The sequence below is a fragment of the Pleurodeles waltl genome, chromosome 10 (genome assembly GCF_031143425.1).
Source record: "Pleurodeles waltl isolate 20211129_DDA chromosome 10, aPleWal1.hap1.20221129, whole genome shotgun sequence".
NCBI lineage: Eukaryota > Metazoa > Chordata > Amphibia > Caudata > Salamandridae > Pleurodeles > Pleurodeles waltl.
In genome coordinates this window covers 256,601,951-256,616,047 of record NC_090449.1, presented here as the reverse complement: position 1 = coordinate 256,616,047, position 14,097 = coordinate 256,601,951, and the positions used below count along the sequence as shown (strand labels likewise).

Below are 14,097 nucleotides of genomic sequence, written 5' to 3'. Positions count from 1 at the left end.
CCTGGTCCCAGCTAGGCCACTTTTCTTATTTACCCACTCCTCAGTCTCAAGGCCATGACCAGGTAGGGGAGGGGTCAGGAAACACACAGCGTTGCTGCATTGCAGTGGCCTGGCAGGGGGCATTGAAGAAAGTAAGGCTCCGTGGGCAGTCTGATTGAGGCCTAAAAAAAATGGGCCACAGATGACCCATAGACGCCGGTCCATCGCCCAATGCCCGACTGCACACCTTCCCCATCCGCCATTGGCCAGGTGACAAAGAAACATTAAAGACCATTTTCATAATAAGGATGTAGAGTCCTTAACCTCAACCTATGGCAAATAATGAACCACTTGTTTCCATATTGTTTCACGAGACAGTGCTTCTAGGTCAAAAGCAGGATCACCAGGTTTCACTAAATATGCTAGGACTTTCTGGCAGTAGGAACATCGTAAATTTCACAATAACGCTAAAGAGAAGATGAAATTAGAAAATGTGTATGTGAACAGCCCTGGTAAGGTATCCTGGTATTTGCCTCTCTTAAAAGCAAATCTTTTGTCTGGAGGATGGCCAGTGGATTGACTGCACCAGACTTCCACAACAGGGTGCTATAGTGATTAAATTCATGGCCAGAACTGTCGACAGAGATGTGATGTTGAAGGGACTACACCCTCAATTCTACTTCAAGGAGGCATATCAGAAATGAGAATCTGTTTGCCTGCTTGTTGAAATAAAGCGGTATTGTCTGTTAAGAAAACCCACAAATCTGCATCAGCAAAGGCAGAAAGACCAAGTTCTTAAGTTTTAAAAAATGAGTTTCACTTACAGAAAGCTTAAATGGCTTCAATGGTGAGAGACCCTAAAATGGCATCCCACTAAAGTTCCTAGGGTCATCAGTGAACATTCATAGAGCCTACTACGGAGTGGACTTTTGGGTCTAACAAAGCGACAAACAGAACTTTCTTTGTACTGACACAAAAAAAATTCACAACTCTGACAACAGTATTCATATGTCCTGATTGGAAGTGTGCATTACTTAACGTTAGCATGAAATTCTGCCTTGCTGTAAGGAAAGACTAAGGTGCAGTGAAGCATTTTGTTACACCTTTTTCTGTAACGCATCCAGGAATTTAGCTTCTTTATCGTAGGACTCAGCTAGTGACCTTCTATTCTTGGTTCTGCTCTGCCAACATGACTTTGACAAATAAATGACATGTCCTCTGCGCCATCAAGGTAGCTGAAACAAAAAGAGTCACATTGTACATGAGGAACACAGGAGAATGCCTAGTGAGAGGCAGAGTAATTCCAACAACAACGAATGGTCAAGACTACGTTCTGGGGATTTCAGGAAGAAGTGTTCCCATTATAGCCTGACAGTGAGTCAAAAGCCCTAGAACAATCACTTATAATAAAAGGTAGCCAAGCCTAGAGCTAAACCTAATTGGAATGTGCACAAGCTGCCAAAAGTCCAGTCCATTAAGACTGAGGAAAGGATTCTTAGTCCCGTTCACTGTCTGCTAGAACTCAGCACTAGCACAGAACTAAAGTACAGAGGAATTTCAGGAGCATCTTCTCATGCATAAAGAGATTACTGTGTCTCAAGACTCTCATATGGGAAAAAACTTGAGTGAGACATGAATCATCTGGTTGCGTGGCAGGAATCCACTTCTATGAAGTTGGTAGAGTGTGATCCAACATATCTGCTTTCATACTGTTGGTAGAGCATGACACAATGTGAGGCAAAATCTAATTTCTTATTGTTGATGAGGTGCAAGAGCTTGGTACGCATTTTTTAGCATTTCCGTAGTGATAATATCCGAAGGGATTTCCTTCCCCATCATGACTTCAGGTTAGAGAAAAATCTATTCTACTGGTGTTTAAGTGAGGCACACAATAAAGGGCATTTTCTTCTCTATCTTCTGTGTGTGCTACAAAGTGAATGAAGCTTGCCTTTCCCTAATAACTTAGTTTTACTTTGATAGCCTGGCAGCCTCCACAACCACAAGTAATGCACCCTTATGTCCAAAGTATATACGGGTCTGTGTAAGTGACACTCAAGAGAAAATGATTAACGGAAGTCACCATGATGATGATAGCACAAGTTAAAGAATACTTGAATGCATGCACTCAAACCCAGTTCGATCATTGGCATTTGAGCACACAGAATTGACGGCCTTAAATGATTTGCTGGTTGCTGTGTCAAAGGAGTAACAGCATTTTATGGTTTTTAAGTAAATGCCCAAGAGTGAGTCGACTTTAGAAAGCACCCAAAAGGTGGAAACCACCCCAAGCCATTCTTCCATACACACACTGCATATGCAACTTGGACTTGGTGGTAATGCACCTTGGACGTTCCTTCCAGTGTGCATTTCCAGGATTTTAAATCATACTACAGCTCAGATTGTCAGGCATGCTGGGAGCATATTCTGGGCCTTTTATACAAGTATGTCTCGTGGACTCAAAGACCAAACAGCATATTTCAGATCCCCAGGTAAGTTTTCAGAATCATCATTCCTCAATTCTGGATCTACAGACATGCAGGAAACGTATGCTGGATGCTCATTCCTGGATATTTCACAAGTATGCTACATCATGCTATCTGCAAATTCAAATGATGATTCTTGGTTAGTCAGCATTTGTTTTTAATGGTAGTCCTAAATGTACTTGAAAAAATCCAAAGGATTACCTGAGGTTGTCTACATAACTGGGTATACAACTTGAAAAATGCATTTTGTAGATGACTATATTGTACCATATTCGGAGAATGTCTTACCTTACAAAAGGTAAATCTATTATTGGGTACAGCTCTGTCTAGCTTCAGTCACAGAATGCCAGATGTATTACAGGATCTTACTCATTCTGAAGCTATAGGAAAAATATTGATACATAATTGCCATAGTCTTTAAATTTGATGTGTGTGAATTAATGGAAAATGAAATCTTCGAAACTACATTGGAGGAAACCACATCATGGAAAACACATTTTAAGGAAAGACACTTAAGTAAATACAAAACAAATGAAAATTAAAAGAAACATTTTAAGGGAACGATCATTTCAAGGAACAATTCAAAATTACATTAAACTAGGGTGGAGCTTAGCAGTACTGTGGAGGTTTTGGTTTAGGGATGGGTGATGTTTAGGACGATGAGGGTTTTTTAAGGGTCAGGCATAACTGGAGTTTGGACACAGAAAGGCGTTTTTAGGGTTCAGAGATGGGTGGAGTGTAGGGGTGGTCAGGGGTTTTTAGGATTCACAGACAAGTTGTGTTTCAGTGTGTGAGGTGTTTTTAGGTATCGGGGATGGGGAGCGTAAGCGTTTTGAGGGGCTTTAGGGTTCATGAATAGGCACAGTTTAGGGCTGGTGATGGTTTTTAAGGTTCGATTATGGGTAACAGCTGAGCTGGTGAAGACATTTAAGGGTTCAGGATGAGGTGGAATTAGGGTGGTCAGGGGCTAACAGATTCAGGGATGGGTAAAGTTTAGATGTAGAAAGGGGTTCTTAGGGTTTGTGGATGAGTAGTTTAGGGTGATGAGGAGCTCTTATGGGTCACGGATGACTGGCATTTAAAAGCGGTGGGGGTTTCTTACGGTTCAGGGATGGGTGAAGTTTGTGTGTACTCAGGTGTTTTTTACGGGGTATGCGATGGGTGGAGCTGAGGCATAGAAAAGGGTTTTTAGAATTCAGGAATGGGTAGACTTAGAGGTAGTTAAAGACTATGGTCCAGGGATGGGGTAGAAACAGCTTTTTTATGCTTCAGGGATGAGTGTTGTTTAGGTGTGGTTAAGAGTCGTAGGGGGCAGGGATCGATGTTTTTAGGGGTTGTGAGGGGTCAGCAATGGACGTTGTTTATGGGTGGCACTGGGTCAGCGAATTAAAAGCATCCGAAGTAATTGTCTGACAATGTAGAAGATATAAATATGAAAAAATGTCCACTGAAGTAAAGCACTCAAATATTTCTAACAAAATGTTTTTAGAAAGTAAGACCTGCAACCATTGTATTTACACTAAAAAAACGAGCATTCAAAAGCCAATTTCGACCAAAAGGACATTCTCTGTATTAGTTTTTCCCTTGAAAAGGTAAATACCATTCGTTCTGAAACTTTTCATTAAACAGTTTACATGAAATGGTTTCTCAGTAATGGTATTCCATTACATTATTTTTCTAAGTAATCACATATAAACCTTTAAGTTAAATATACACATATACTTATGCACCGGAAATGGGCAAGTTGTGCATTTTCCCAGTTCCTGAAATTCAAAAGGACAGATCAATCACCACTTTCTCCAAAGTTGAGATTATCTGCCAGGAGCTAAAATTCAGATTAGTATGACCAAAGGCACTACAGCAAGACTTTGCAAATTCTCTGAATGCATTCATTGGAATAAGCCCATATATGTTGGCATACAACTGTCAAATCCATCTTGCGGTTGTCCTTGGTGTTCAGCAATGTATTGTCTGAGAGACGCAACAAATGAGCAGAGCAGACGAAGGACAGGGAACATGAGAGGATGCACTTTCTTGCCCCATGAGTTGTAATTGACAAACATTACTAACTATATGAACATACAGATAACCCTACCAAAACATAAGCCGCTGGTGGTTGTGGACCAAGATTTGTGAAAAAATATCTCTACCGATTTTCTGTAATAAAAATGACAATGAGTTGCTGGGTTCACGTTAGTATATGAAGACAAATGAAATAATCTTGTGAGCTCGAGAGGCTAACGAAAAAAAGGATGACAGGAGTTTATCCGGAACGGATGAGAATCCCAGGGGGTGTCCAATAAATGTAACTAGTCCCTCCTTTTTGCTGTTCCCGTGAAGTGTGTCTAGCATATTGAGTTTACTGACTGATTTGTCTTTTTGGCTATTTTTTGTGTTTGTTTGACACACTTGCAATGATACAAAAAAGAAAAAATATTTTTAGATTACCCCAGTTTGAATATTTCAGGAGCTTTTATTGACTGTCAGTTTAGTTTGTTTGTGCCTTTTCACATTCTTTATTTTGGATTTGTGTATAATTAGGAAAGATCTCTTTGAGGTTTTATTCCTCTTTCTTGTCTAGTCTTTTCTGAGAAGTACTTTAGCACTGTCACAAATGAGATTACAAGAGAGCACTTGGACAGGGTAGACTTGACACAAAGAACCAAGGATTGATTTGGTGGATGAAATGAGAATAGAATTCATGCAAGCTTGAAAGGAAGTGAAGGTAGATGTGCAGTCTTTGTGTCACATGTGAGCTTGAAGATCAAAGCTGATGAATGAGACAGAAATGTGGTGAGTTGCCCTAAGGATCAGTGGACATCTTAAGCCCTGGTATGTAATGTTAGACTCTGGTAAAGGCTCTCGGGTAAAGTGCGTATGTTATTTGGGCATGATGTTCATGGTTCATGGATGGAAAGTTCAAAGGATTGGAAGAAAGGATAAGATACACGTAGGTATGTCTCCCAAGACCCCATAGTGAAAGGCTGATCGCCAAAATTACCTCTGAAATGTCTGAATTTGAGCTCACTGAAAAAAGGTGGGGGATGAAACAAACTTTTATTTAATCTCGGGAATAAGATTATCTCAAACAAGACATCAAAGGAAGCAAGACATTTCGCAAGTCACACATGAGATCGGGGGCAGAGTTTGTTGATAGTGCTTGTTTGGAAGGGTGCATTTATTATATCAGCCTAACTGTGTCACTCATGTGAGCTCATGGAAAATGGAAGAAAATCAAAGACGGAAAACTAGATTTGTGCTTGTCGGAAAGGAGTGATGAACGAAACTAACAGATTGTGCAACATGCTATTTCCCATGAATTTCTGTAGGCTTACTGCAGACTTGTTATATATGAAATCACTTGCATGAGCTAAAGGCTCAATTTCAGCCAAAAGCTTGGACGGAAGGTTATATGGACAGACTTAAGTCTGTCACTCAAGAGTTCATTGAACCATTCTGATGAATTAAGGATCATAGTCCTGTCATAACTTACTTTACTGTAGTTTGATTGGGTGTGTTGTAATTCAGTTCTTGTGTATAAGCAGGTGGCTAAGAATTTCAGCTGTGTAATGCAACGGAAGGGTTCATTAATAGATTCAATCCTGCTGCATGCTCTCTCATAGGTGAGTTAATTAATGGTTAAATAAGCTTAGTAGCTTCACAAGCAACTGCACAGGAAAAGGATGTTAAATGGTATGTTAGTTTTTGGGTCACATACGAGTGCCCTTGCTCAAAGGCATCATCTCATGATTTGGCATGGGAGGCTTGTCAAGCAGGCTTGGACGGAAAATATCATGGAAGGACTCATTAGGCCTGTAACTGTGATATTGTGGCATACAAAACAAGCTTACAAGGACGGAGAGGATTTGTCTATTCTGGGTTTGTCAGGAACCATACATGACGAGGGAGGGCCAGGAAGTAAATGAGCCTTGAAATGTCACACATGAGCTCACAGTAGGGATGGGCTGATCAACAGAAGATTTGAAGCCTCACACTTGTGTGTCACAGGGAATGTGAAATGCGTAAAATTAGCTTTGGTAATCCCATACAGTGGGATCGATGAACAGGAGTACCATAGCTGTGGCTTATGTGAGCTTGAATAAAAAGTCCGACTTATACATCGACCATATTGTGTGATAGAAAATTCACAAAACATTTTATATGGTGGATGACAAAAGTCAACTTGTGCTGTACAGGCTGATAGCAAAAATCTGGTGAGCCACGCCACACCAAAGAGGGCGGTCCCATGGGTGAGGTGAGGTCAGCTTCGAGGCTTGCATAACTTCAGAATGATTAATGAACGCGATGAGGCATATCACATGAGCTCCGCAATGTGGTGATAGATTCAAGCAGGTGACAGATGACCATCAGGCGAGTTGATGAAATTTGTGGTCCTCTCATGAAGCCAGACTCGGATTTTACCACTGGACACTTTGTCTTCTACTCTGGTTAATATTAGAAGAAATCCGATCTTTCTGACACTCATGTCAGGGTGCAGATGATAAGAAGGCTGCACTTCAAACCACTGTAGAGTACCGTTCATCAAATTTGACATGATGCTGGATACGCCTTTCCAGGCAGGTGTCTGAAAGCAATGATTGCATCTGCAGTGGAAAATGTTGTAGGTGCAGGTCACAACCCCTGTCAAATGTATAACAAGCCTACATCCAGTGCAATACAAGAAAGCATTTAGTCCAAAAGGTCCTCTTAGGACGAACAGTGGTTCCTATTCATAGTCTCCAGAATCCTAGTTTTACTTTTTTTACTTTTAGAGTAATAGAAAAGGAAACGTTTAACCTCTAAAGTTCCTGAGGATGTTATGTTCTATATACACCTTATCACATTTCTCCAGTAGCATAGTTTGGAAATAAGGCATTCACAGCTTTTTCAACATAGATAGCGGCAGGGAGCGACTCAGCTGAATCGGGAGGCTGGACACTTCCGCTTGGCAAAACAGCATGAGAGCACTGAGCGGGGTGGAATCTTTGCAGGCGATGATCAGAGCAGGCAGGCTGTTAGCACATGCGCTTGTAGGTATAGATGTAGGCCTTGCAGTTTGGGCAGGTGTGTGTCACATCTTTGAACTCATCAAATAAACAGGGAATCAGGCAGCAGCCGAGATCACACCTTCGAAAAACAGAAGAAAATCAATGTAGACAGGCAACAAACCACATCAGAGGAGCACTTCGATCATCGAGATAAGTACAAAACATGCGAGTATTTTTTAAATAAAATAATGACGTTTGTGAAAAGCAAGCAACACGTGTGCAAAAATCGGACAATATAGTGGAACAACAAATCAGTAAAACATTAAAAGGTTTTGTCCGTCTCTGATTTTGAGTGAATAGATCATATACTCCTAGAACTGATAAATAGACTGTGGTATATTACGTTTGATTTTGTAGCCTAGATAACAAACCTAGACAACAATATTGCTACAATCAATTTCGTGCTGAGAATGCAAAAATGCTTTGTGATTAAGAGTATGAAGTTCTGTCCCTGGACCGCTCGAAATCAATAAAGGATAAGTAAAAACACTGAAAAGTGAAATTCTTTGGTAAATCTAGAGGCAAAACAGGAACTAAAGCCCTGCCATTACTTCTAAGATGAGGAGGTCTGCGGCAAGCAACGTATAAATCAGCGTTAGCTTAAAAAAAGATAGTCAGATAGATAGATCAGAGGTGGTAGGTGGTTTCATATCAGAAAAGAAGTCGAAAGATGGAAGCGACAACAGCTATCACAGATCAGGCAAGCATGTCCAGTATTACCTTTCCAACTGCTTGCCTGTCCTAGAAGAAAAATGTACTTGGGTTCAGAGTTTTCCTCCACGGACATTTTCACAGAATCCATGAACACGGAAAATCGCCTCCTATGAACAGGATTACAAAATGCTGTTTTCTTTTTAAATACAGGGAAGTGTATTTTTATGTTTCCTTATTTTTTTTCCAACGAGATACTTATTGTTTCTGGATTTTTTTTAAATAATAAAGAAATCTGATTCTGAACTTGTGTTTAAATAAGTCAAATATCTCTCTCTATATATATGTGTTTAACTGGGAAAGATTTTCAAAGCATTCAATTGAACCCCAATATTAAATAAAACTTTAGAGGTGGGATTAACAACGTGAATATGCCTCACCTCAAGAAAAACTGTACTGGGCTTTCAAGGGCCCACACTGCCCTGCTACTGCAGAGAACCCATCTATGGAAGCAGGCTCGATGTTCATCTTGATGTTCCAGTAAAGGACAGGGATGCTAAGATCGTTTGCTAACTACTGATGTTCACTTCCCTCGTTTTATGAGGAGGCTGGTTGTGCTCATTAATTCCTGAAAGATCCGGACTACAAACTATTTAACAGAACATTTTCCATCCCCATCATGGACATGCCACTGATATTGATGAATACTGAGTGTAACTGCAAGCTCACCCCAACACTGGAACCTTAGATCATCCTATTAGAAACGGGAGACAAACATATAGTTCTACAGATTGACATTGTATCCAAATAAATTCCAAATAGATATTTGTCCTATTTAACGCCCATTCTAGAATAACAGTTTAACCAGGAATGACTCACAAAAGTATAAACAAATTTACAAATAACGGCTCCACAAATGTAAACAATTGACATGTTTCCAAATAGGGAGACTGTTCTGATTTTCTTCTAGTAGAGAGAGTTCTGGATCTTCCTGACAAATGCTGCTTTGTACCTCTTTGTCAAACAATTGTATTCGGTTTTTCACAAAAACAGCATGCGTGTTAGAAGACAGAACAACCGGGTCAAAAAGAAAAAGAGCAGGAGAGGTTCGTTAAAGAAGGGTTACAGAAAACAAGTGATATTTATCACACATTGGAGCCCTGCTGATTGGTTCTCTCCTATTAGTCACACAACCGTAACGCCCCCCCCCCAACTTCTGCCCTCTCCAACTGCAGACGTGTAAGTGTATACCGCATGTACATCGAAAGACATATGGGTGTTTTATATATATCAGTCTCTGGTCCTAGATGCCTAACCTTAATCCTTCTCAAAGACTCTCCACTATCTTTAAAAGAAAAGGTTTCTCCTTCTGATTGTCAATGAAAATTATCTAGTGCCCTCCACCACTGAGGAAGAGCCAAGCTTGGCAGTTCGCTGTTAAATGGCATACTAGGGACGCCATTTAGCTTCAAAAGCCAGGTGTTATACCTGTATATTGCTAAGTAGTTGCTCCATATTTAGCATTCATCTCTGGATATCTGGGATAAATGAAGTAGTTTAGAACCCAGGAGCATAACGTCAGGTGTTGCCGGTAGCTGAAATGTAAGGACCTTGCGAAGCAGTTCGGATACCTCATCCCAGAAGGGGTGATTAACCGGGCATTCCTGCCAGATGTGAAATGCTTCACCTAATGCTCTGCATTCCATCCAACAACTAAGAGAGGTGTTGTGGTACATACAGTGTAGTTTTTGAAGGGTGTAGAACCCTATGAAAAACAATTTGTAATGTATTTGCCACCCCAGGTATGAGACAGAAGATGAGTGCATGTCTCTGGGTAGTTTGTCCCATCGTTTTTGTGTCACCTGTTCCCCTAAAATGTGCCTATCAGTATGGGGAATTGTTGTACGAATGGAATTTTGGCTTTAGTGGCCCCTGCACAGAGGGTGGGCTGGGTCACCCAATGCTGGAGCTGTGCGTATTGTAATTGCTCGGTATCTGTCAGTCCATCATCATGTGTGCATTGTTGGAATGACTGGTGTCAAGGCCATATACATATCTGCAATCATTGTGAACCCTCTTTCCCTACATTGAAGGAAGGGTGACTAGCCATAGCTGGTGCAAACCCTGGATTGTAATAAACTGGGTTATACTGGGAGGGGTATGTCACCAGCCCCTTTGCCCCCACATACTTATCCCAAGTCTTCAATGTGGTGGCCACTGGTGTGTTGATGTATGCATTGGGTGGCTTATAGTGCCTCTCGTGCCACACTAGGGGGCATATTTATATTTGTTTTGTGCCAAATTTGCATCAGTTTTTTAATGCAAATTCGGTGCAAAACTAACTCCATATTTATACTTTGGTGCTAGACCCGTCTAGCACCAAATTTATGGAGTTAAAGTCATTTTTTGGATGTGGAAACCTACTTTGTGTCAATAAGATGCAAAGTAGGCGTTCCAGTGAAAAAAATGACTCCATGGCCTTAGCGTTATATTTATCCCCTGTGCTAAAATCACGAAGAGGAGGGAGAAGGGGTCAAAAAATGGCACAAAGCTTGCTTTGCACCATTTTTTAACGCCTGGTTCAGGGCAGATGTTAGGGGACCTGTGGGCCTATTTCCATGGTGGAACATCATGGAATAAGCCCACAGGTGCCCTCCACAGGCCCCAGGGACACCTCCACCTACACCAGAGGGATAGCAGAGTAGGTAAGTACAGGTAAGTATTTATTTTTTTAAGTGCCTATTGGGGCCCTGAAATGCCCCCCCCTACATGGCAATTGGTGCAATGGCCATGCCCAGTGGACCCTGGTCCTCTGTGCTGGCCACTGGAGTAGTGGGCATGACTCCTGTCTTTTCTAAGACAGGAGTCATGTGTGGATGGTTTTGTGTCAGAAAATGACTCTATGCAGGTTAGAGTCATTTTATTTACTCTAACCTGCCTAACGTCATTTTTTGGTGCATAACCCCCTTCTTCCATACCGCCAGCCCCAACTGACTAACGTAAAAAGAAAAAATACGCTAGCCTACCCTTTGCTCCGGCTTGCACCATCCCATAAATATGGTGCTCGGCTGGTGCACAGAAATGGTGCAAGCCCGTGCTAAACTTTTTGGTTCAAAACTGAGTTAGTGCAGTTTTGCACCAAAAAGTATAAATCAGGGCATAGGCATCGGAGTGGCCCGCATACTTATGGAGTGATCCATCTGTCACAAGTTTTCCTCTGAGTGTAGTGGACCAGTCTGTCTCCGGCCTTAGTTGTGCCACCACACAGCAGTGCGGTATACTGGGGACCCCCAATCCTCCCGCTTCCCACAGCTGGGTCATCAGCGTCTGCGGAAATCTAGGCACTTTTCCTTTCTTATGAATGCCATTACCTTTGGTTGGATATATTTCACGGATGGGAGATCAAGTCAGATTGGGAGGGCCTGAAAGAGATAGAGCAGTCACGGACGCACGTTCATTTAATTACGTTAATACAGCCAAACCATGACAGCATCAGTGAGCTCCAAGTGTGGAGATCTTTGGCAACTGCAGGTCTGGTGGGGGTGTGTGAGATAACTGGCAGCTAAAAGGTCCTTAATTGACTGTGTAAGGCGAACAAACAAGTAATGGATCGAGATCGCAGCACACAATGGGTGTATGTGTAAAATGAGATGACTAGTGCGAGTTGGTGTAAGGATCAGTAGAGCGATTTGGCAAAGTGGACGCCTTAGTGTCCCCCCGCTAACCTAGCCACAAAAATCCCTAAGAAAAAAGAAAGAACAGTCCCAAACAGATCAGTAAACCATAATTACATACTGATCCTGATGAGGTGGGTCTATGTAAGGTCTTCAGGGATGAAAGTGAAAGCGGGGCATCAGCACCTCCGCTTCTTCCGGTGGGACAGTCATATTAAGATTTTCAGATTTATCATAGATGACCTTGCAACCGGAGATCCTCTCAAAGGCTTCTAAGAGCTGCACTACTGCCGGATTGAGGCAGAAGGCGAGCCCAGAGTAAAAAAAACATCAACCTCTTAAAGAGAAATTTTGTATACTCTTGAAGCAAATCGAATTCCTGTGACCGCAAAAAGTCTGCCAACTTAGAAATGCAAGGGCCTCAGTAAATCGAGCAAATAGGAGTGGTGAGAGGGGTCACCCATGTCTGGTACCCCGAGTCAGACTCAATGGGCTAGAAAGGTAGTTATTAATGGCAACTCTAGCGATTGAATTAGTGTTGTAAATAATCTTTAGGAACCCATAAAAGGCCGTCTCACCATTTAGGGATAACAGAAAGTCTGGGACCTTTTTAAGGAGGCCTTTTAGATCAGATGGATGGCTGTTCTGACACTGTTGTGAGCCAGGCGCACTTGAATAAAACCTCTTTGGTCAGGGTGCACCAGATATTCAGCACTGTGCTCAGCTGGGTCACAAGGATTTTCATATATAACTTTGTGTCAATGTTGAGTAACGCTATGGGTAGGTTGAAGGCGCAATACTGATCATCTTTGTGGGGTTTTGGGGTGATCGACACCACGGCCTCCCCCATTGTTTGCGTAACCATCCACAAGGCGGCACTTTGGTTCAACAGATTGGTAAGTTTCGGGATCAGCTGGGGGACGTTTTTCTTATAGAATTGGCCAGCCAGGTCCTTGGGGTCTTATTAGTTTTTAGGGTCCAGATGGCTGGGTGCACCTCCTAAGGCAGGATGGGGCCATCTAATGAGTCTCTCTGTTTAGCTGTAAGAGTAGCTAGGTCGTATTACTCCAGAAAGGCATACTTGTCTCCTGGAGACAAGGAGGTCACTCTATACAGATTTTCATAACAATCACAAAATGCAACAGCTTTCTTCTCATTTTTCAGTAGATGGCCTCCCGAATGAGTCACTATTTCCTTCAAATAGTCTTTTTCTCATTTGCCTTTTAGGAGTCTCTCCAAGGGTGTACCTACTCTGTCCCCGGCTACATAAACTCTATTTTAAAGGAGGTGCAGTGCATACACAGCTGAACTCTGGCTGTCATAAGTGCTTGCATGATGCTGTACGATGGGTGTTGCCGTTCTCATTCAAGCTCTTGGATCCCATCTTCAGGACTTTGTATTTCGAGCTTTCGCAGCCACTTCCATTTGAGAGCCACTGCTGTGAAATACCACTGAACCACTGCCTTAAAAACACTGCATACCCCGGGAATAGGTACCTCACCACCCTCATTGGATTCAAAATAGTCCTATATTCGTTGTCCTACCTCCTTTTTAATGATTGGATCCCTAAGTAGAGATTCTCCAGTGTCCTTGCTGATGCTTCTTCCCTATGTCTCATTGGATCCTGACAGGGGTGTGGTTGGATACCGAGATCACATCAATCTCTGCAGTTTGGTGCGTTCCATAAGAGAGCTGCTCAATAAGATCTAATCGATTTGTGCATGGGTGCGGTGTACATGAGAGTATAAAATATAGACACTATTAACTGGACTGAGCTCCTGCCAGGCATCTCATAGGCCTAAGTTTCCACTGGAATCTGTCCGCTGCTTAGAGAAGGTGCTTGCTGGGTGCAGGTGCCTCCCTCTTCCAAACCATATTTAGGTCTCTGGTCAATAGGATTTCCCTCTTGGCCCCCGCTGCCAACCTCTCTAGGAAGACTACCAAAAATGCTACTGTGAGACAGATGTCATGAAACTTTTCCACCAGGTTAAGATATCTGCACTCCTTGACTGCATAAGTGAATGCAATTGAGGCTGGAAAATAATGCCTAAAATATATTGCCACTCCTTTCTATTTCGTTTGGGCTGAGTGATACCTCGTGGGATATGCTTTGTGATTCATCTTCCCCTTGTCCCTCCTGCGGAGGTGAGTTTCCTGCAGGCAGAAAATGACTGGGTTAGAGCCTCGAAGTGCTTGCCAGACTGCCCCTCATTTATTCAGCGAACTAAGGCCACGTACGTTGAGTGAGACCAGTTGGATCAT

At 42.2% G+C, this 14,097-nt stretch overlaps 1 protein-coding gene across 2 annotated transcripts in view; it reads right to left on the bottom strand.

The window, feature by feature from the left end:
* Positions 1 to 4,915: 4,915 nt before the first annotated feature.
* The window catches only part of CDIP1 (cell death inducing p53 target 1), a 177,174-nt gene continuing 167,992 nt past the window's right edge, over positions 4,916 to 14,097 (bottom strand). For both annotated transcript variants that reach the window (XM_069210373.1, XM_069210374.1), the window contains exon 7: positions 4,916 to 7,589. In XM_069210373.1, coding sequence (XP_069066474.1) covers positions 7,478 to 7,589 — 112 coding nt within the window. In that variant the 3' untranslated portion in view covers positions 4,916 to 7,477. The remainder of the gene's footprint in view (positions 7,590 to 14,097) is intronic.